At 42.7% G+C, this 17,516-nt stretch overlaps 1 protein-coding gene across 7 annotated transcripts in view; it reads left to right on the top strand.

Annotated features, from left to right (window-relative positions):
* LOC118375284 (neurexin-2-like) overlaps positions 1-17,516 on the top strand; it is a 411,303-nt gene that overhangs the window by 152,604 nt on the left and 241,183 nt on the right. For 5 of the 7 annotated variants that reach the window (XR_008139003.1, XM_052520779.1, XM_052520780.1 and 2 more), the window contains 4 exons: positions 5,607-6,048; positions 6,739-7,122; positions 9,646-9,849; positions 13,355-13,381. Coding sequence is in view for 6 of the 7 variants with exons in the window: in XM_052520779.1 (XP_052376739.1) it covers positions 5,607-6,048; positions 6,739-7,122; positions 9,646-9,849; positions 13,355-13,381 (1,057 nt within the window). In the remaining variant the exon portion in view is untranslated. The remainder of the gene's footprint in view (positions 1-5,606; positions 6,049-6,738; positions 7,123-9,645; positions 9,850-13,354; positions 13,382-17,516) is intronic. The other 2 variants (XM_052520781.1, XM_052520783.1) reach the window with 1 other exon arrangement.

Below are 17,516 nucleotides of genomic sequence, written 5' to 3'. Positions count from 1 at the left end.
GTGGGATGGGCTGGGAGTGGCTGAGGGGTGGGATTAAAGAGCTGAGGTCTATGGTGATAGGTGGGATGGGCTGAGAGTGGCTGATGGGTGGGATTAAAGAGCTGATGTCTATGGTGATAGGTGGGATGGGCTGAGAGTGGCTGATGGGTGGGATTAAAGAGCTGATGTCTATGGTGATAGGTGGGATGGGATGAGAGTGGCTGATGGGTGGGATTAAAGAGCTGATGTCTATGGTGATAGGTGGGATGGGCTGAGAGTGGCTGAGGGGTGGGATTAAAGAGCTGAGGTCTATGGTGATAGGTGGGATGGGATGAGAGTGGCTGATGGGTGGGATTAAAGAGCTGATGTCTGGTGATAGGTGGGATGGGCTGAGAGTGGCTGATGGGTGGGATTAAAGAGCTGAGGTCTATGGTGATAGGTGAGATGGGATGAGAGTGGCTGATGGGTGGGATTAAAGAGCTGAGGTCTATGGTGATAGGTGGGATGGGCTGGGAGTGGCTGATGGGTGGGATTAAAGAGCTGATGTCTATGGTGATAGGTGGGATGGGATGAGAGTGGCTGAGGGGTGGGATTAAAGAGCTGATGTCTATGGTAATAGGTGGGATGGGATGAGAGTGGCTGAGGGGTGGGATTAAAGAGTTTATGTTTGGTAAAGTATTATTGTTATGTGACTGCTTTATATAAAAGTACCATGTACAGTTGAAGTTGGTAGTTTACATAAACTTAGGTTGGAGTCATTAAAACTCATTTTTCAACCACTCCAAAAAATGTCTTGTTGACAAACTATAGCTTTGGCAAATCAGTTAGGACATCTACTTTGTGTATGACACAAGCAATTTTCCCAACAATTGTTTACAGCCAGATTATTTCACTTATAATTCACTGTATCACAATTCCAGTGGGTCAGACGTTTACATACACTAAGTTGACTGTGCCTTTAAACAGCTTGGAAAATTCCAGAAAATTATGTCATGGCGGTGTACCTGTGGATGTATTTCAAGGCCTACCTTCAAACTCAGTACCTCTTTGCTAAACATAATGGGAAAATCAAAAGAAATCAGCCAAGACCTCAGAAAAAAAATGTAGACCTCCACAAGTCTGGTTCATCCTTGGGAGCAATTTCCAAATGCCTGAAGGTACCACGTTCATCTGTACAAACAATAGTACGCAGGTATAAACACCATGGGGTGACACAGCCGTCATACTGCTCAGGAAGGAAATGCGTTCTGTCTCCTACAGATGAATGTACTTTGGTGTGAAAAGTGCAAATCAATCCCAGAACAACAGCAAAGGACCTTGTGAAGATGCTGGAGGAAACAGGTACAAAAGTATCTATATCCACAGTAAAAAGAGTCCTATATCGACATAACCTGAAAGGCCGCTCAGCAAGGAAGAAGCCACTGCTCCAAAACCGGCATAAAAAAGCCAGACTACGGTTTGCAACTGCACATGGGGACAAAGATCATACTTTTTGGAGAAATGTCCTCTGGTCTGATGAATCAAAAATATAACTGTTTGGCCATAATTACCATCGTTATGTTTGGAGGAAAAAGGCGGAGGCTTGCAAGCCAAAGAACACCGTCCCAACCGTGAAGCACGGGGGTGGCAGCATCATGTTGTGGGGGTGCTTCGCTGCAGGAGGGACTGGTGCACTTCACAAAATAGATGGCATCATGAGGCAGTATAATTATGTGGATATATTGAAGCAACATCTCAAGACATCAGTCAGGAAGTTAAAGCTTGGTCGCAAATGGGTCTTCCAAATGGACAATGACCCCAAGCATACTTCCAAAGTTGTGGCAAAATGGCTTAAGGACGACAAAGTCAAGGTATTGGAGTGGCCATCACAAAGCCCTGACCTCAATCCCATAGAAAGATTGTGCAGAACTGAAAAAGTGTGTGCGAGCAAGGAGGCCTACAAACCTAACTCAGTTACACCAGCTCTGTCAGGAGGAATTTCTTCTGACCCACTGGGAATGTGATGTCAGAATTAAAAGCTGAAATAAATCATTCTCTCTACTATTATTCTGACATTTCACATTCTTAAAATAAAGTGGTGATCCTAACTGAAATAAGACAGGGGATTTTTACTTGGATGAAATGTCAAGAATTGTGGAAAACTGAGTTGAAATGTATTTGGTGTATGTAAACTTCTGACTTCAACTATATGTAAAATGTATATGTAAAATGTATATGTAAAATGTATGTATATGTAGCAGAAAAGCTGTAAAGCTGTAAAGAACGTAAAGAGAGTGTGGTGGTGGAGGGGTAAAAAACATTTATATATATATATATAAGACAGGCAGGCAGGCAGGCATGAAGACAGACAGGCAGGCAGGCATGAATACAGACAGGCAGGCAGGCATGAAGACAGACAGGCAGGCAGGCATGAAGACAGACAGGCAGGCAGGCATGAATACAGACAGGCACGCAGGCATGTAGACAGACAGGCAGGCAGGCAGGCAGGCATGAAGACAGACAGGCAGGCAGGCATGAAGACAGACAGGCAGGCAGGCATGAATACAGACAGGCAGGCAGGCATGAAGACAGACAGGCAGGCAGGCATGAAGACAGACAGGCAGGCAGGCATGAATACAGACAGGCAGGCAGGCATGAAGACAGACAGGCAGGCAGGCATGAAGACAGACAGGCAGACAGGCATGAAGACAGACAGGCAGGCAGGCAGACAGGCAGGCATGAAGACAGACAGGCAGGTAATCTATTCAGTCATGTATTCTGTAATCGATTCAGTCATGTATTCTGTAATCTATTCAGTCATGTATTCTGTAATCTATTCAGTCATGTATTCTGTAATGTATTCTGTAATCTATTCAGTCATGTATTCTGTAATGTATTCTGTAATCTATTCAGTCATGTATTCTGTAATGTATTCTGTAATATATTCAGTCATGTATTCTGTAATGTATTCTGTCATCTATTCAGTCATGTATTCTGTAATCTATTCAGTCATGTATTCTGTAATGTATTCTGTAATCTATTCAGTCATGTATTCTGTAATCTATTCGGTAATGTATTCTGTAATCTATTCAGTCATGTATTCTGTAATGTATTCTGTAATCTATTCAGTCATGTATTCTGTAATGTATTCTGTAATCTATTCAGTCATGTATTCTGTAATCTATTCGGTAATGTATTCTGTAATCTATTCAGTCATGTATTCTGTAATGTATTCTGTAATCTATTCAGTCATGTATTCTGTAATGTATTCTGTCATCTATTCAGTCATGTATTCTGTAATGTATTCTGTAATCTATTCAGTCATGTATTCTGTAATGTATTCTGTAATCTATTCAGTCATGTATTCTGTAATGTATTCTGTAATCTATTCAGTCATGTATTCTGTAATGTATTCTGTAATCTATTCAGTCATGTATTCTGTAATGTATTCTGTAATCTATTCAGTCATGTATTCTGTAATCTATTCAGTCATGTATTCTGTAATGTATTCTGTAATCTATTCAGTCATGTATTCTGTAATCTATTCAGTCATGTATTCTGTAATCTATTCAGTCATGTATTCTGTAATGTATTCTGTAATCTATTCAGTCATGTATTCTGTAATGTATTCTGTAATCTATTCAGTCATGTATTCTGTAATCTATTCAGTCATGTATTCTGTAATCTATTCAGTCATGTATTCTGTAATCTATTCAGTCATGTATTCTGTAATCTATTCAGTCATGTATTCTGTAATGTATTCTGTAATCTATTCAGTCATGTATTCTGTAATGTATTCAGTAATCTATTCAGTCATGTATTCTGTAATCTATTCAGTCATGTATTCTGTAATGTATTCTGTAATCTATTCAGTCATGTATTCTGTAATGTATTCTGTAATCTATTCAGTCATGTATTCTGTAATCTATTCAGTCATGTATTCTGTAATGTATTCTGTAATCTATTCAGTCATGTATTCTGTAATCTATTCAGTCATGTATTCTGTAATCTATTCAGTCATGTATTCTGTAATGTATTCTGTAATCTATTCAGTCATGTATTCTGTAATGTATTCTGTCATCTATTCAGTCATGTATTCTGTAATGTATTCTGTAATCTATTCAGTCATGTATTCTGTAATGTATTCTGTAATCTATTCAGTCATGTATTCTGTAATGTATTCTGTAATCTATTCAGTCATGTATTCTGTAATGTATTCTGTAATCTATTCAGTCATGTATTCTGTAATCTATTCAGTCATGTATTCTGTAATCTATTCAGTCATGTATTCTGTAATGTATTCTGTAATCTATTCAGTCATGTATTGTGTAATCTATTCAGTCATGTATTCTGTAATGTATTCTGTAATCTATTCAGTCATGTATTCTGTAATGTATTCTGTAATCTATTCAGTCATGTATTCTGTAATCTATTCAGTCATGTATTCTGTAATCTATTCAGTCATGTATTCTGTAATCTATTCAGTCATGTATGCTGTAATCTATTCAGTCATGTATTCTGTAATGTATTCTGTAATCTATTCAGTCATGTATTCTGTAATGTATTCAGTAATCTATTCAGTCATGTATTCTGTAATCTATTCAGTCATGTATTCTGTAATGTATTCTGTAATCTATTCAGTCATGTATTCTGTAATGTATTCTGTAATCTATTCAGTCATGTATTCTGTAATCTATTCAGTCATGTATTCTGTAATGTATTCTGTAATCTATTCAGTCATGTATTCTGTAATGTATTTTGTAATCTATTCAATCATGTATTCTGTAATCTATTCAGTCATGTATTCTGTAATGTATTCTGTAATCTATTCAGTCATGTATTCTGTAATGTATTCTCATGTATTCTGTAATCTATTCAGTCATGTATTATTCTGTAATCTATTCAGTCATGTATTCTGTAATGTCATTCTGTAATCTATTCTGTAATGTATTCAGTCATGTATTCAGTAATGTATTCTGTAATCTATTCAGTCATGTATTCTGTAATGTATTCTGTAATCTATTCAGTCATGTATTCTGTAATGTATTCTGTAATCTATTCAGTCATGTATTCTGTAATCTATTCAGTCATGTATTCTGTAATGTATTCTGTAATCTATTCAGTCATGTATTCTGTAATGTATTCTGTAATCTATTCAGTCATGTATTCTGTAATGTATTCTGTAATCTATTCAGTCATGTATTCTGTAATCTATTCAGTCATGTATTCTGTAATGTATTCTGTAATCTATTCAGTCATGTATTCTGTAATGTATTCTGTAATCTATTCAGTCATGTATTCTGTAATGTATTCAGTCATGTATTCTGTAATGTATGCTGTAATCTATTCAGTCATGTATTCTGTAATGTCTGGAGTGGATGTCTAGTAATGATTAATGGCATTATGTATGTTGTTGTTTGAAGTCTGACTGTAAGAAAATATATACAATTACACAGTGGAATCTTTTGTCACATTTCATAGATGGAAACAGTTTCAATGAATGACAAATTGTTGCTTGAATCTTAAGGTTTGGTATTGAGTACAATCATCGAAAAGAGTGAGGAATGAGGTCAATAACAGGACAGAAATTTGTCTCTCCGCAGCCACCCACTCAGTGACAGTCCTGTCCCCTGTTCCTGTCCCTATAGGTGGTTTACAAGAACAATGAGTTCAGACTGGAGCTGTCTCGTCTGGCTGCAGAGCGGGACCCTCAGGTCAGTGTTCACGGTGACCTGACCTTCCGCTGTGAGGACGTGGCGGCCCTGGAGCCAGTCACCTTCGACACGCCCACCTCCTACCTCACCCTGCCCAGGTGGAACACCAAGAAGACCGGCTCCATTTCCTTTGACTTCCGGACCACGGAGCCCAGCGGCCTGCTGCTGTTCAGCCACGGGGACAGACGTCTGCAGGACCTCGACAGACAGCCGGACAGGCAGGCCAGGGCTCATTACTTTGCCATGGAGCTAATGGACGGCTTTCTCTACCTGGTGATGGACATGGGCTCTGGCAGCATCAAGATGAAGGCCAGCAACAAGAGGGTCAACGATGGGGAGTGGTGCCACGTGGACTTCCAGAGGGAGGGGCGTAAGGGTGAGGGGAAGCACACATTAAGGTTCTGATAAGCTCTGATTGGCCCGTTAGGTGTGATTGAATAAGGCTTCAACCAGTGAGCCTAATGGGGGCATGTCCCATAGTGAGATGACAAAGTTTCTGGCTTGTGAAATTACATTCACTATAACTATATAGAGACACTCATATTTTAGCTTACTTGTAATGTTTCTTTGCTGCAGTCAGAGATGCTGTGTGCATATCCAGTTTTAATTACAGTCTTATTTTTAGCAGTTATAATCTATGTATGACATTTCATAAATTGCCTTAACCTATTTTGCAAGTGGCCAATTATACTGTCACCTACCTCATGTGGGGAAATGTCTGTCCTCATTAGCCGAGCCCAGTGATTCCAGCCGGTTTGCTTACAGTTTAGGATTATGCTATGACAAAGACCTGAGACATTCTTCTTCATTAGTCATTCCACAGTTTTACACCTGGTATAACTTGTGGATGTCCTCTTCTGTTTGATGTTGTATCCCAATGAATAGCTTGAACCACTGTGTTTATCACATCTTCCAATAGCAACACAGGAACTCACACTCTCACTTTATCTTCCCACTCCTCCACCAACACTCATTACTCACACACACCTGCACATTTTCTCAAACACACATACAGTGAGGTGAGACAGCCTTGATACTAGTTGACTCACTCTGTTTTTTCCTTCAGGCTCCATCTCGGTGAACAGCCGCAGCACACCATTCTCTGCGAATGAAGGCAATGAGATCTTAGATTTGGAGGACGATATGTACCTGGGGGGTTTGCCCGAGGCACGCCAGCGCCTCATCCTCCCCCCAGAAGTCTGGACGGCCCCCCTCAACCTGGGCTACGTGGGCTGCATGCGGGACCTGTTTATGGATGGGCGGACCCGGGACCTGAGGAGACTGGCAGAGATCCAGAGTGCCTCTGGAGTCAGCAGCTTCTGCACCAGGGAAACACACATCAGGTGTGGCAGAGACGTCTGTGCCAACGGTGGGCAGTGCCGTGAGGGCTGGAACCGTCATGTGTGTGATTGCACCAGCACGGGCTACCTGGGTCCCAACTGTGAGAGCGGTGAGAGGGGGACAGTGGGTTGGGGAAACTGTAAAAGTGGTGAGAGAGAGGGACAGTGGTTTGGGGAAACTGTGAAAGTGGTGAGAGGGGGACAGTGGGTTGGGGAAACTGTGAAAGTGGTGAGAGGGGGACAGTGGTTTGGGGAAACTGTGAAAGCAGTGGGAGAGGGACAGTGGGTTGGGGAAACTGTAAAAGTGGTGAGAGAGAGGGACAGTGGTTTGGGGAAACTGTGAAAGTGGTGAGAGGGGGACAGTGGGTTGGGGAAACTGTGTGAGTGGTGAGAGAGGGACAGTGGGTGTGGGGTGAGAGCGGTGAGAGAGGGACAGTGGGTTGTGGAAACTGTGTGAGTGGTGAGAGAGGGACAGTGGGTTGGGGAAACTGTGAGAGAGAGAGGGACAGGTGAGAGAGGGACAGTGGGTTGGGGAAACTGTGAGAGCGGTGAGAGAGGGACAGTGGGTTGGGGAAACTGTGAGAGCGGTGAGAGAGGGACAGTGGGTTGGGGAAACTATGAGGGACAGTGGGTTGGGGAAACGGTGAGAGAGGACAGCAGGTTGGGGAAACTGTGAAAGCGGTGAGAGAGGGACAGTGGGTTGGGGAAACTGTGAAAGTGGTGAGAGCGAGTGACAGTGGGATGGGGAAACTGTGAGAGCGGTGAGAGAGGGACAGAGGGTTGGGGAAACTGTGGTGGGGGAAACTGTGAGTGGTGAGAGGGACAGTGGGTTGGGGAAACTGTGAGAGCGGTGAGGGACAGAGGGAAACTGTGTGAGTGGGTTGGGGAAACTGTGAGTGAGTGAGAGAGGGACAGTGGGTTGGGGAAACTGTGAGAGCGGTGAGAGAGGGACAGTGGGTTGGGGAAACTGTGAGAGCGGTGGGAGAGAGACAGTGGGTTGGGGAAACTGTGTGAGTGGTGAGAGAGGGACAGTGGGTTGGGGAAACTGTGAGAGCGGTGAGAGAGGGACAGTGGGTTGGGGAAACTGTGTGAGTGGTGAGAGAGGGACAGTGGGTTGGGGAAACTGTGAAAGTGGTGAGAGAGGGACAGTGGGTTGGGGAAACTGTGAGAGCGGTGAGAGAGGGACAGTGGGTTGGGGAAACTGTGAGAGTGGTGAGAGAGGGACAGTGGGTTGGGGAAACTGTGAGAGCGGTGAGAGAGGGACAGTGGGTTGGGGAAACTGTGAGAGCGGTGAGAGAGGGACAGTGGGTTAGGGAAACTGTGAAAGTGGTGAGAGCGAGTGACAGTGGGATGGGGAAACTGTGAAAGTGGTGAGAGCGAGTGACAGTGGGATGGGGAAACTGTGAAAGTGGTGAGAGAGAGGGACAGCGGGTTGGGGAAACTGTGAAAGTGGTGAGAGCGAGTGACAGCGGGATGGGGAAACTGTGAGAGCGGTGAGAGAGGGACAGTGGGTTGGGGAAACTGTGAAAGCGGTGAGAGAGGGACAGCAGGTTGGGGAAACTGTGAAAGTGGTGAGAGCGAGTGACAGTGGGATGGGGAAACTGTGAAAGTGGTGAGAGAGTGACAGCGGGATGGAGAAACTGTGAGAGCGGTGAGAGAGGGACAGTGGGTTGGGGAAACTGTGAAAGCGGTGAGAGAGGGACAGCAGGTTGGGGAAACTGTGAAAGTGGTGAGAGCGAGTGACAGTGGGATGGGGAAACTGTGAAAGTGGTGAGAGAGTGACAGCGGGATGGAGAAACTGTGAGAGTGGTGAGAGAGGGACAGCGGGTTGGGGAAACTGTGAAAGTGGTGAGAGAGTGACAGCGGGATGGGGAAACTGTGGGAGCAGTGAGAGAGAGGGACAGTGGGTTGGGGAAACTGTGGGAGCAGTGAGAGAGAGGGACAGTGGGTTGGGGAAATTGTAAAAGTGGTGAGAGCGAGTGACAGCGGGATGGGGAATGTTGTTCCCGGTTGAAAAGATACCGCAAAACTTTTTAAAGGTTTTCAGATATTTCATACAGACAATGTAAATTAAATCACATTTATGTGAGTCATTCAAGGGGTAACTTCCCACTTCATTAGTGATATGTTAGTGAAGTGGCAGTACATGAGGAATAAACACTGCTGGGTATCAGTGATTCATCAGTATTGTGGTGGGCTCTCCATAAGTCTAAATCACCCTGCATCTACCACAGAGATCTTTCTCACAGAGAGGAGAGCAACCCCATTGTGAAGCCATTTGGCTGATAACATTGAGGGATATAAATGGAATCCTCATCCTATTTGTGGCCTGAAGAGACATCTATGAGAAGAGGATGATTTGAGAGGCATCACCTAACAGAGCTGTGTGGTGTATTACAGGCTTTTCCTGCCATCTAGTGTTCCTGCAGGAAACTGACCAACAGACATACATGGAAAAACACTGTTAGATGTGGTTCACCAATGATCACATCTTACATTGAATTCTTAATTTATTCTGAATCATGCGCTTATTCAGTGTTGAGTGTATAGGAAATTGTTCTGTGCTGTACGGGAACATTTGTGACCAAAACATTAACTAACCCTGTTTCCCTGTCTTTGGGTGTCACACACAGAGGCCACGGTGCTGAGCTATGATGGCAGCATGTACCTGAAGGTGACACTGCCAGTCAGCATGCACACGGAGGCCGAGGACGTGGCGCTACGCTTTATGTCCCAGAGGGCCTTTGGGCTGCTGTTGGCCACCACCTCCCAGGACTCAGCTGACACCCTGCGTCTGGAGCTGGAAGCGGGCCGGGTCAAACTCACCGTCAACCTGGGTAATGCTAACAACACTAACTCTAGGCCTTTGAGTGCTCGCGGCTTCTCAGTGAGAGTGATGTAATGAGAGAGGTCTTGTTCTACTTACTCTTCTCTCTATCATACACATCATCTATGTACATCTCTCTATCTCCTCTGTGTTTTGTCTATCATACACAACGTCTATGTACATCTCTCTATCTCCTCTGTGTTTTCTCTCTCTCTCTCTCTCCCCTGTCTCTCTCCCTCTTCTCCTCCCTCTATCTCTCTCTCCCCTGAATCTCTCCCTCTCCTCCTCCCTCTATCTCTCTGACCCATGCCCAGGTCAGTCGCTAGCTGATCCCCAACCCTTTCAGCCCTTCAACGGCCTGTGTGTCTGCAGTCCTAGGAACAGACAGTCAGAGAGGCCAGCTCACTTAAAAACATACAGTACTATACCATCAGTACCGGTCAAGAGTTTGGACACACCTACTCATTCCATTTTTTATTTAATTAATTTTCTACCTTGTAGAATAATAGTGTAGACGTCAAAACTATGAAATAACACATATGGAATCATGTAGTAACCAAAAAAGTGTTAAACAAATCCAATTATATTTCATATTTTACATTCTTCAAATATACTTTGATTTGTTTAACACTGTTTTGGTGTGCTTCCATATGTGTTATTTCATAGTTTTGATGTCTTCAATATTATTCGACAATGTAGAAAATAGTACAAATAAAGAAAAACCCTTGAATGAGTAGGTGTGTCCAAACGTTTGACTGGTACTGTACATTGTCATGGTGTACAACATGCCCAGTACGTCTGTAGGTAGTGAGTCTGGTCCTTGGCTGTTTGTATCCACTGCTCTGTGATGGTTGACAGCTCCAGAGCACATCTCAGCCACACTAGCATAGTAGTATATAGTAGTACACACTGTAGCCTTCATTGCAGGTTATGGTAATCCATAATGACTATGTAGCTATTCTGTTATTCAGAGAGCAGAATGGTGAGGAGATGTACTAGTTTTCCATAGCGTGAAGTAGGGGTGCTGAGGGTGCTCCAGCACCCCCTGACATTTTGTTTTTAAATAATATATATATATATATATATATATATGTATATATATTATTTCCACCAAATTTGTGCACTAGGCCTTTATTACTGTATGAGTGGGGAAAAACCCTTGTCAGAAGAGTGGAGAAAACTACTTCTCACTCCTTCAGTGTGGTTGTGACTATGCAAACCAGCCCTTTCCTTAGTCACCAAAAAAGTGTTAAACAAATCAAAATAGAGTAGCCACCCTTTGCCTTGATGACTGCTTTGCACCCTCTTGGCATTCTCTTAACCAACATTCTCTTAACCAACATTCTCTTAACCAACCAGTCTTGAAGGAGTTTCCACATATGCTGAGCACGGTCCGACTCCCAAACCATCTCAATTGGGTTGAGGTCGGGTGATTGTGGGGGCCAGGTCATCTGATATAGCACTCCATCACTCTCCTTCTTGGTAAAATAGTCCTTACACAGCCTGGAGGTGTGCTGGGTCTTTGCCCTGTTGAAAACAAATGATAGTCCCACTAAGCGCAAACCAGATGGGATGGCGTATCGCTGCAGAATGCTGTGGTAGCCATGCTGGTTAAGTGTGTTTGAATTCTAAATAACTCACTGACAGTGTCACCAGCAATACACACCCACACCATCATGCCTCCTCCTCCATGCTTCACAGTGGGAACCACACATGCAGATATCATCTGTTCACCTACTCTGTCTCACAAAGACATGGCGGTTGGAACCAAGCAGACCAAAGGACAGATTTCCACCGGTCTAATGTCCATTGCTCGTGTTTCTTGGCCCAAACATGTCTCTTCTTATTATTGGTGTCCTTTAGTAGTGGTTTCTTTGCAGCAATTCGATCATGAAGGCCTGATTCACACAGTCTCTGAAATCCTTGAATGAGTAGGTGTCCAAACTTTTGACTGGTACTGTAAGTATTCAGACCTTTTACTCAGTACTTTGTTGAACACCTTTGGCAGTGATTACAGCTTCAAGTATTTTTGGGTATGATGCTACAAACTTGACACACCTCTTTTGGGGAGTTTGTCCCATTATTCTCTTCAGATTATCTAAAGCTCTGTCATGTTGGATGGGGAGCATCGCTGGACAGCTATTTTCAGTTATTTCAGAGATTCAAGTTCATGTCCGGGCTCTGGCTGGGCCACTCAAGGACATTCAGAGACTTGTCCCAAAGCCACTCCTGCGTTGTCTTGGCTGTGTGCTAAGGGTCGTTGTCCTGTTGAAGGTGAACCTTCACTCCAGTCTGAGGTCCTGAGCACTCTGGAGCAGGTCTTCATCAAGGATGTCTCTGTACTTTGCTCCATTCATCTTTCCCTCGATCCTGACTAGTCTCCCATTCCCTGCCGCTGAAAAACATCCCAGAGCATGATGCTGCCACCACCATGCTTCACCATAGGGATGGCCATAGAGGCCAAAGAGTTCAATCTTGGTTTCATCAGAGCAAAGAATCTTTATACTCATGGTCTGAGAATCCTTTAGGGGCCTTTTGGCAAACTCCAACCAGGCTGTCATGTGCTTTTTACTGAGGAGTGGCTTCCATCTGGCCACTCTACCATAAAGGCCTGATTCATGGAGTGCTGCAGAGATGGTTGTCCTTCTGGAAGATTCTCTCATCTTCACAGAGGAACTCTAGAGCTCTGTCAGAGTGACCATAGAGTTCCTGGTCATCTCCCTGATCAAGGCTCTTCTCCCCCGATTGCTTAGTTTGGCCATGCGGCCAGCTCTAGGAAGTCTTGGTGGTTCCAAACTTCTTCCATTTAAGAATGATGGAGGCCACTGTGTGCTTGGGGACTTTCAATGCTGCAGAAATGTTTTGGTACAATCCTGTCTCGGAGCTCTTACGGACAATTCCTTTGACCTCATGGCTTGGTTTTTGTTCTGAATTGTACTGTCAACTGTGGAACTTTATACAGACATGTGTGCCTTTCTAAATTATGTCAAATCATTTGAATTTACCACAGGTGGACTCCAATGAAATTGTAGAAACATCTCAAGGTTGATCAATGGAAACAGGGTGCACCTGAGCTCAATTTCAAGTCTCATAGCAAAGGGTCTGAATACTTATGTAAATAAGGTATTTCAGTTTTTTATTTTTAATACATTTGCAAACATTTATAAAAACCTGTTTTCACTTTGCCATTATGGGGTATTATGTGTAGATTGATGAAATGGAATGCATTTCAGAATAAGGCTGTAACGTGAAAAGGGGAAGGGGTCTGAATACTTTCCTAAGGCACTGCACATTACTGGTTCTCCTGAGTGTAACATGACCTCCCTCAGCTCGTATGTTAGTGGGTGCTGAATGGTGAGGAAAAGGCTGGTTTTGACTCTGGAGCTTGTCCCCGGATGGTGGTCGCTGTCTAAAGAAACTGCAGAATGTACCTTGAAGGATGTGACATTTCTACTTTATCTTCTTATATATATATATATTTTTTTTTATCTCACCATCTCTCTCTCTCTCACCAGATTGTATCAGGATAGACTGTAACCTCAGTAAGTTACTCCTATCATGTTTAACTCTACTTCAGAACAACTGTATTCTATACCTCACTGTTTTACTTTTAATGCTGTTAAATGAATTTAACACTAGTCATATCAAATATTTATCCCCATGAAGTACAACAATCACATGGTTGTCTTGAAAATGTAAGGGACTGTAAGGAAAGTATCAAATACTGTATAAAGCTGAACATCCTTTGGTAAACTCATCCTCTAAGCAACACATTTCAGAATAACAAAATGATCCCTTGTTCTTTACAACAGAAAAAGACCATCTGTTTATGGGTACTCAGTGCTTTTCATAGAGACGACAGTGGCAGTAGCTCCCAGTCCCTGCTACTAACTTCCAGCAGTAATATACTTTACCACCAGATGGCAATATACCATTGGGCTTTCGGGGAGAGGGGGGTGACCTATTTGAACTGTTGTCCTTACAATTGACTTTTTTATTAGGACTCAAGGAAAGATGTAACTACTTAGTTTTTTATGTTGGTCAGTACAGGTATAAATCTTCTTTACTACGGGCCAGAAGATCTGTTCTACATCTACTTTCCTTCAATAATGTTATACAGGTGAGACCGTGACAACAGATTGTGTACAGAGTAAATGTTTTACCTTAAATAGCAACCTTAAGTATGTTGCTGCATAATTGTCCTATGAATTTAGATGGATTGAAGTTTAATGGCAGTAAAATAAAATAAAATCTTAATTGACTTTAAACAGACAAAATGTGCCAGTAGTTTAACTAAATTATAGTCAATTAGAGCCCTCGACCATCTGGGAGAGCCTCTCTTTAGGCCAAAACTTGTTGTGCATTTTAAACATGCAGTGAATTGACCACTTACAAGCACCATTTTAACATATAATTGGAGTTATGCTAGGAGGTAAGCATAGAGAGGAACCGGCACAATTTACAAAACAGAAGGGGGGAAAAATGTATGGGTGGATGTTGCCCAATGTAGGCCCAAAGCGGAGGTTATCTGTTGTTTACAGTATAGGCAGTGGTAACAGTCATAAATAAGAAACACCACAGGTACCTGACTAGGTCGTAATGGCTCCCACCTTTTCCCCATACCATGTTGTCTCAGGCTGATTGCCTCAGCCAGTGTATAGAGGGGTGTATACTCTGCCGCAGGGTATTCTGGTGGGGAGCTGTCCATGGTCCTGATTTGCTCACCAAGGTGCACTGTCTCCATAAGGCCACAGCGTCTGCAACCGACAACATACTAGTATCACAAACATGTTTACAGTAGCATATAGTAAACCGTAGTTTTAAGGTGAATAGATATCTTATATTTCAGAAGGAGAACAGTCATCGAGAGCAATGCAGTTACAGTAGATACAATACACAAGGAGAATAGTCATCGAGAGCAATGCAGTTACAGTAGATACAATACACAAGGAGAATAGTCATCGAGAGCAATGCAGTTACAGTAGATACAATACACAAGGAGAATAGTCGTCTAGAGCAATGCAGTTACAGTAGATACAATACACAAGGAGAATAGTCATCGAGAGCAATGCAGTTACAGTAGATACAATACACAAGGAGAATAGTCATCGAGAGCAATGCAGTTACAGTAGATACAATACACAAGGAGAATAGTCATCTAGAGCAATGCAGTTACAGTAGATACAATACACAAGGAGAATAGTCATCGAGAGCAATGCAGTTACAGTAGATACAATACACAAGGAGAATAGTCGTCTAGAGCAATGCAGTTACAGTAGATACAATACACAAGGAGAATAGTCATCGAGAGCAATGCAGTTACAGTAGATACAATACACAAGGAGAATAGTCATCGAGAGCAATGCAGTTACAGTAGATACAATACACAAGGAGAATAGTCATCGAGAGCAATGCAGTTACAGTAGATACAATACACAAGGAGAATAGTCATCGAGAGCAATGCAGTTACAGTAGATACAATACACAAGGAGAATAGTCGTCTAGAGCAATGCAGTTACAGTAGATACAATACACAAGGAGAATAGTCGTCTAGAGCAATGCAGTTACAGTAGATACAATACACAAGGAGAATAGTCGTCTAGAGCAATGCAGTTACAGTAGATACAATACACAAGGAGAATAGTCGTCAAGAGCAATGCAGTTACAGTAGATACATAACACAAGGAGAATAGTCATCTAGAGCAATGCAGTTACAGTAGATACAATACACAAGGAGAATAGTCATCGAGAGCAATGCAGTTACAGTAGATACAATACACAAGGAGAATAGTCATCGAGAGCAATGCAGTTACAGTAGATACAATACACAAGGAGAATAGTCATCGAGAGCAATGCAGTTACAGTAGATACAATACACAAGGAGAATAGTCATCGAGAGCAATGCAGTTACAGTAGATACAATACACAAGGAGAATAGTCGTCTAGAGCAATGCAGTTACAGTAGATACAATACACAAGGAGAATAGTCGTCTAGAGCAATGCAGTTACAGTAGATACAATACACAAGGAGAATAGTCGTCTAGAGCAATGCAGTTACAGTAGATACAATACACAAGGAGAATAGTCGTCTAGAGCAATGCAGTTACAGTAGATACAATACACAAGGAGAATAGTCATCGAGAGCAATGCAGTTACAGTAGATACAATACACAAGGAGAATAGTCATCGAGAGCAATGCAGTTACAGTAGATACAATACACAAGGAGAATAGTCATCGAGAGCAATGCAGTTACAGTAGATACAATACACAAGGAGAATAGTCATCGAGAGCAATGCAGTTACAGTAGATACAATACACAAGGAGAATAGTCATCGAGAGCAATGCAGTTACAGTAGATACAATACACAAGGAGAATAGTCATCGAGAGCAATGCAGTTACACAAAGATGCCAGTTCTAATGGAATACAAGTTGAGAATAGTCACGGTGCCAGTTCTAATGGAATAGACCAGTGTTGGACTACAAAATTGTCACGGTGCCAGTTCTAATGGAATAGACCAACCAATGTTGGACTACATATTGTCACGGTGCCAGTTCTAATGGAGTAGACCAACCAATGTTGGACTACAAAATTGTTACAGTTCTAGGATACAATACTACATGGAGACCAACCAATGTTGGACTACGTATTGTCACGGTGCCAGTTCTAATGGAGAGACCAACCAATGTTACTACGTAGATAGTTCTATGGAGTAACACAATGCACACAAAACACAGTGCCAGTTCTAATGGAATAGACCAACCAATGTTGGACTACGTATTGTCACGGTGCCAGTTCTAATGGAATAGACCAACCAATGTTGGACTACGTATTGTCACGGTGCCAGTTCTAATGGAGTAGACCAACCAATGTTGGACTACGTATTGTCACGGTGCCAGTTCTAATGGAATAGACCAACCAATGTTGGACTACATATTGTCACGGTGCCAGTTCTAATGGAGTAGACCAACCAATGTTGATTGTCACGGTGCCAGTTCTAAAATAGACCAACCAATGTTGGACTACGTACACGGTGCCAGTTCTAATGGAGTAGACCAACCAATGTTGGACTACAGTATTGTCACGGTGCCAGTTCTAATGGAGTAGACCAACCAATGTTGGACTACGTATTGTCACGGTGCCAGTTCTAATGGAGTAGACCAACCAATGTTGGACTACGTATTGTCACGGTGCCAGTTCTAATGGAGTAGACCAACCAATGTTGGACTACGTATTGTCACGGTGCCAGTTCTAATGGAGTAGACCAACCAATGTTGGACTACGTATTGTCACGGTGCCAGTTCTAATGGAATAGACCAACCAATGTTGGACTACGTATTGTCACGGTGCCAGTTCTAATGGAGTAGACCAACCAATGTTGGACTACGTATTGTCACGGTGCCAGTTCTAATGGAATAGACCAACCAATGTTGGACTACGTATTGTCACGGTGCCAGTTCTAATGGAGTAGACCAACCAATGTTGGACTACGTATTGTCACGGTGCCAGTTCTAATGGAATAGACCAACCAATGTTGGACTACGTATTGTCACGGTGCCAGTTCTAATGGAATAGACCAACCAATGTTGGACTACGTATTGTCACGGTGCCCGTTCTAATTGAGTAGACCAACCAATGTTGGACTACGTATTGTCGTAAGTATACCTTCATCTATAA

Source organism: Oncorhynchus keta, chromosome 6, assembly GCF_023373465.1.
Source record: "Oncorhynchus keta strain PuntledgeMale-10-30-2019 chromosome 6, Oket_V2, whole genome shotgun sequence".
Classification (NCBI taxonomy): domain Eukaryota; kingdom Metazoa; phylum Chordata; class Actinopteri; order Salmoniformes; family Salmonidae; genus Oncorhynchus; species Oncorhynchus keta.
The sequence above is the reverse complement of the archived record's forward strand: the minus strand, read 5'-3'. Positions and strand labels throughout refer to the sequence as shown.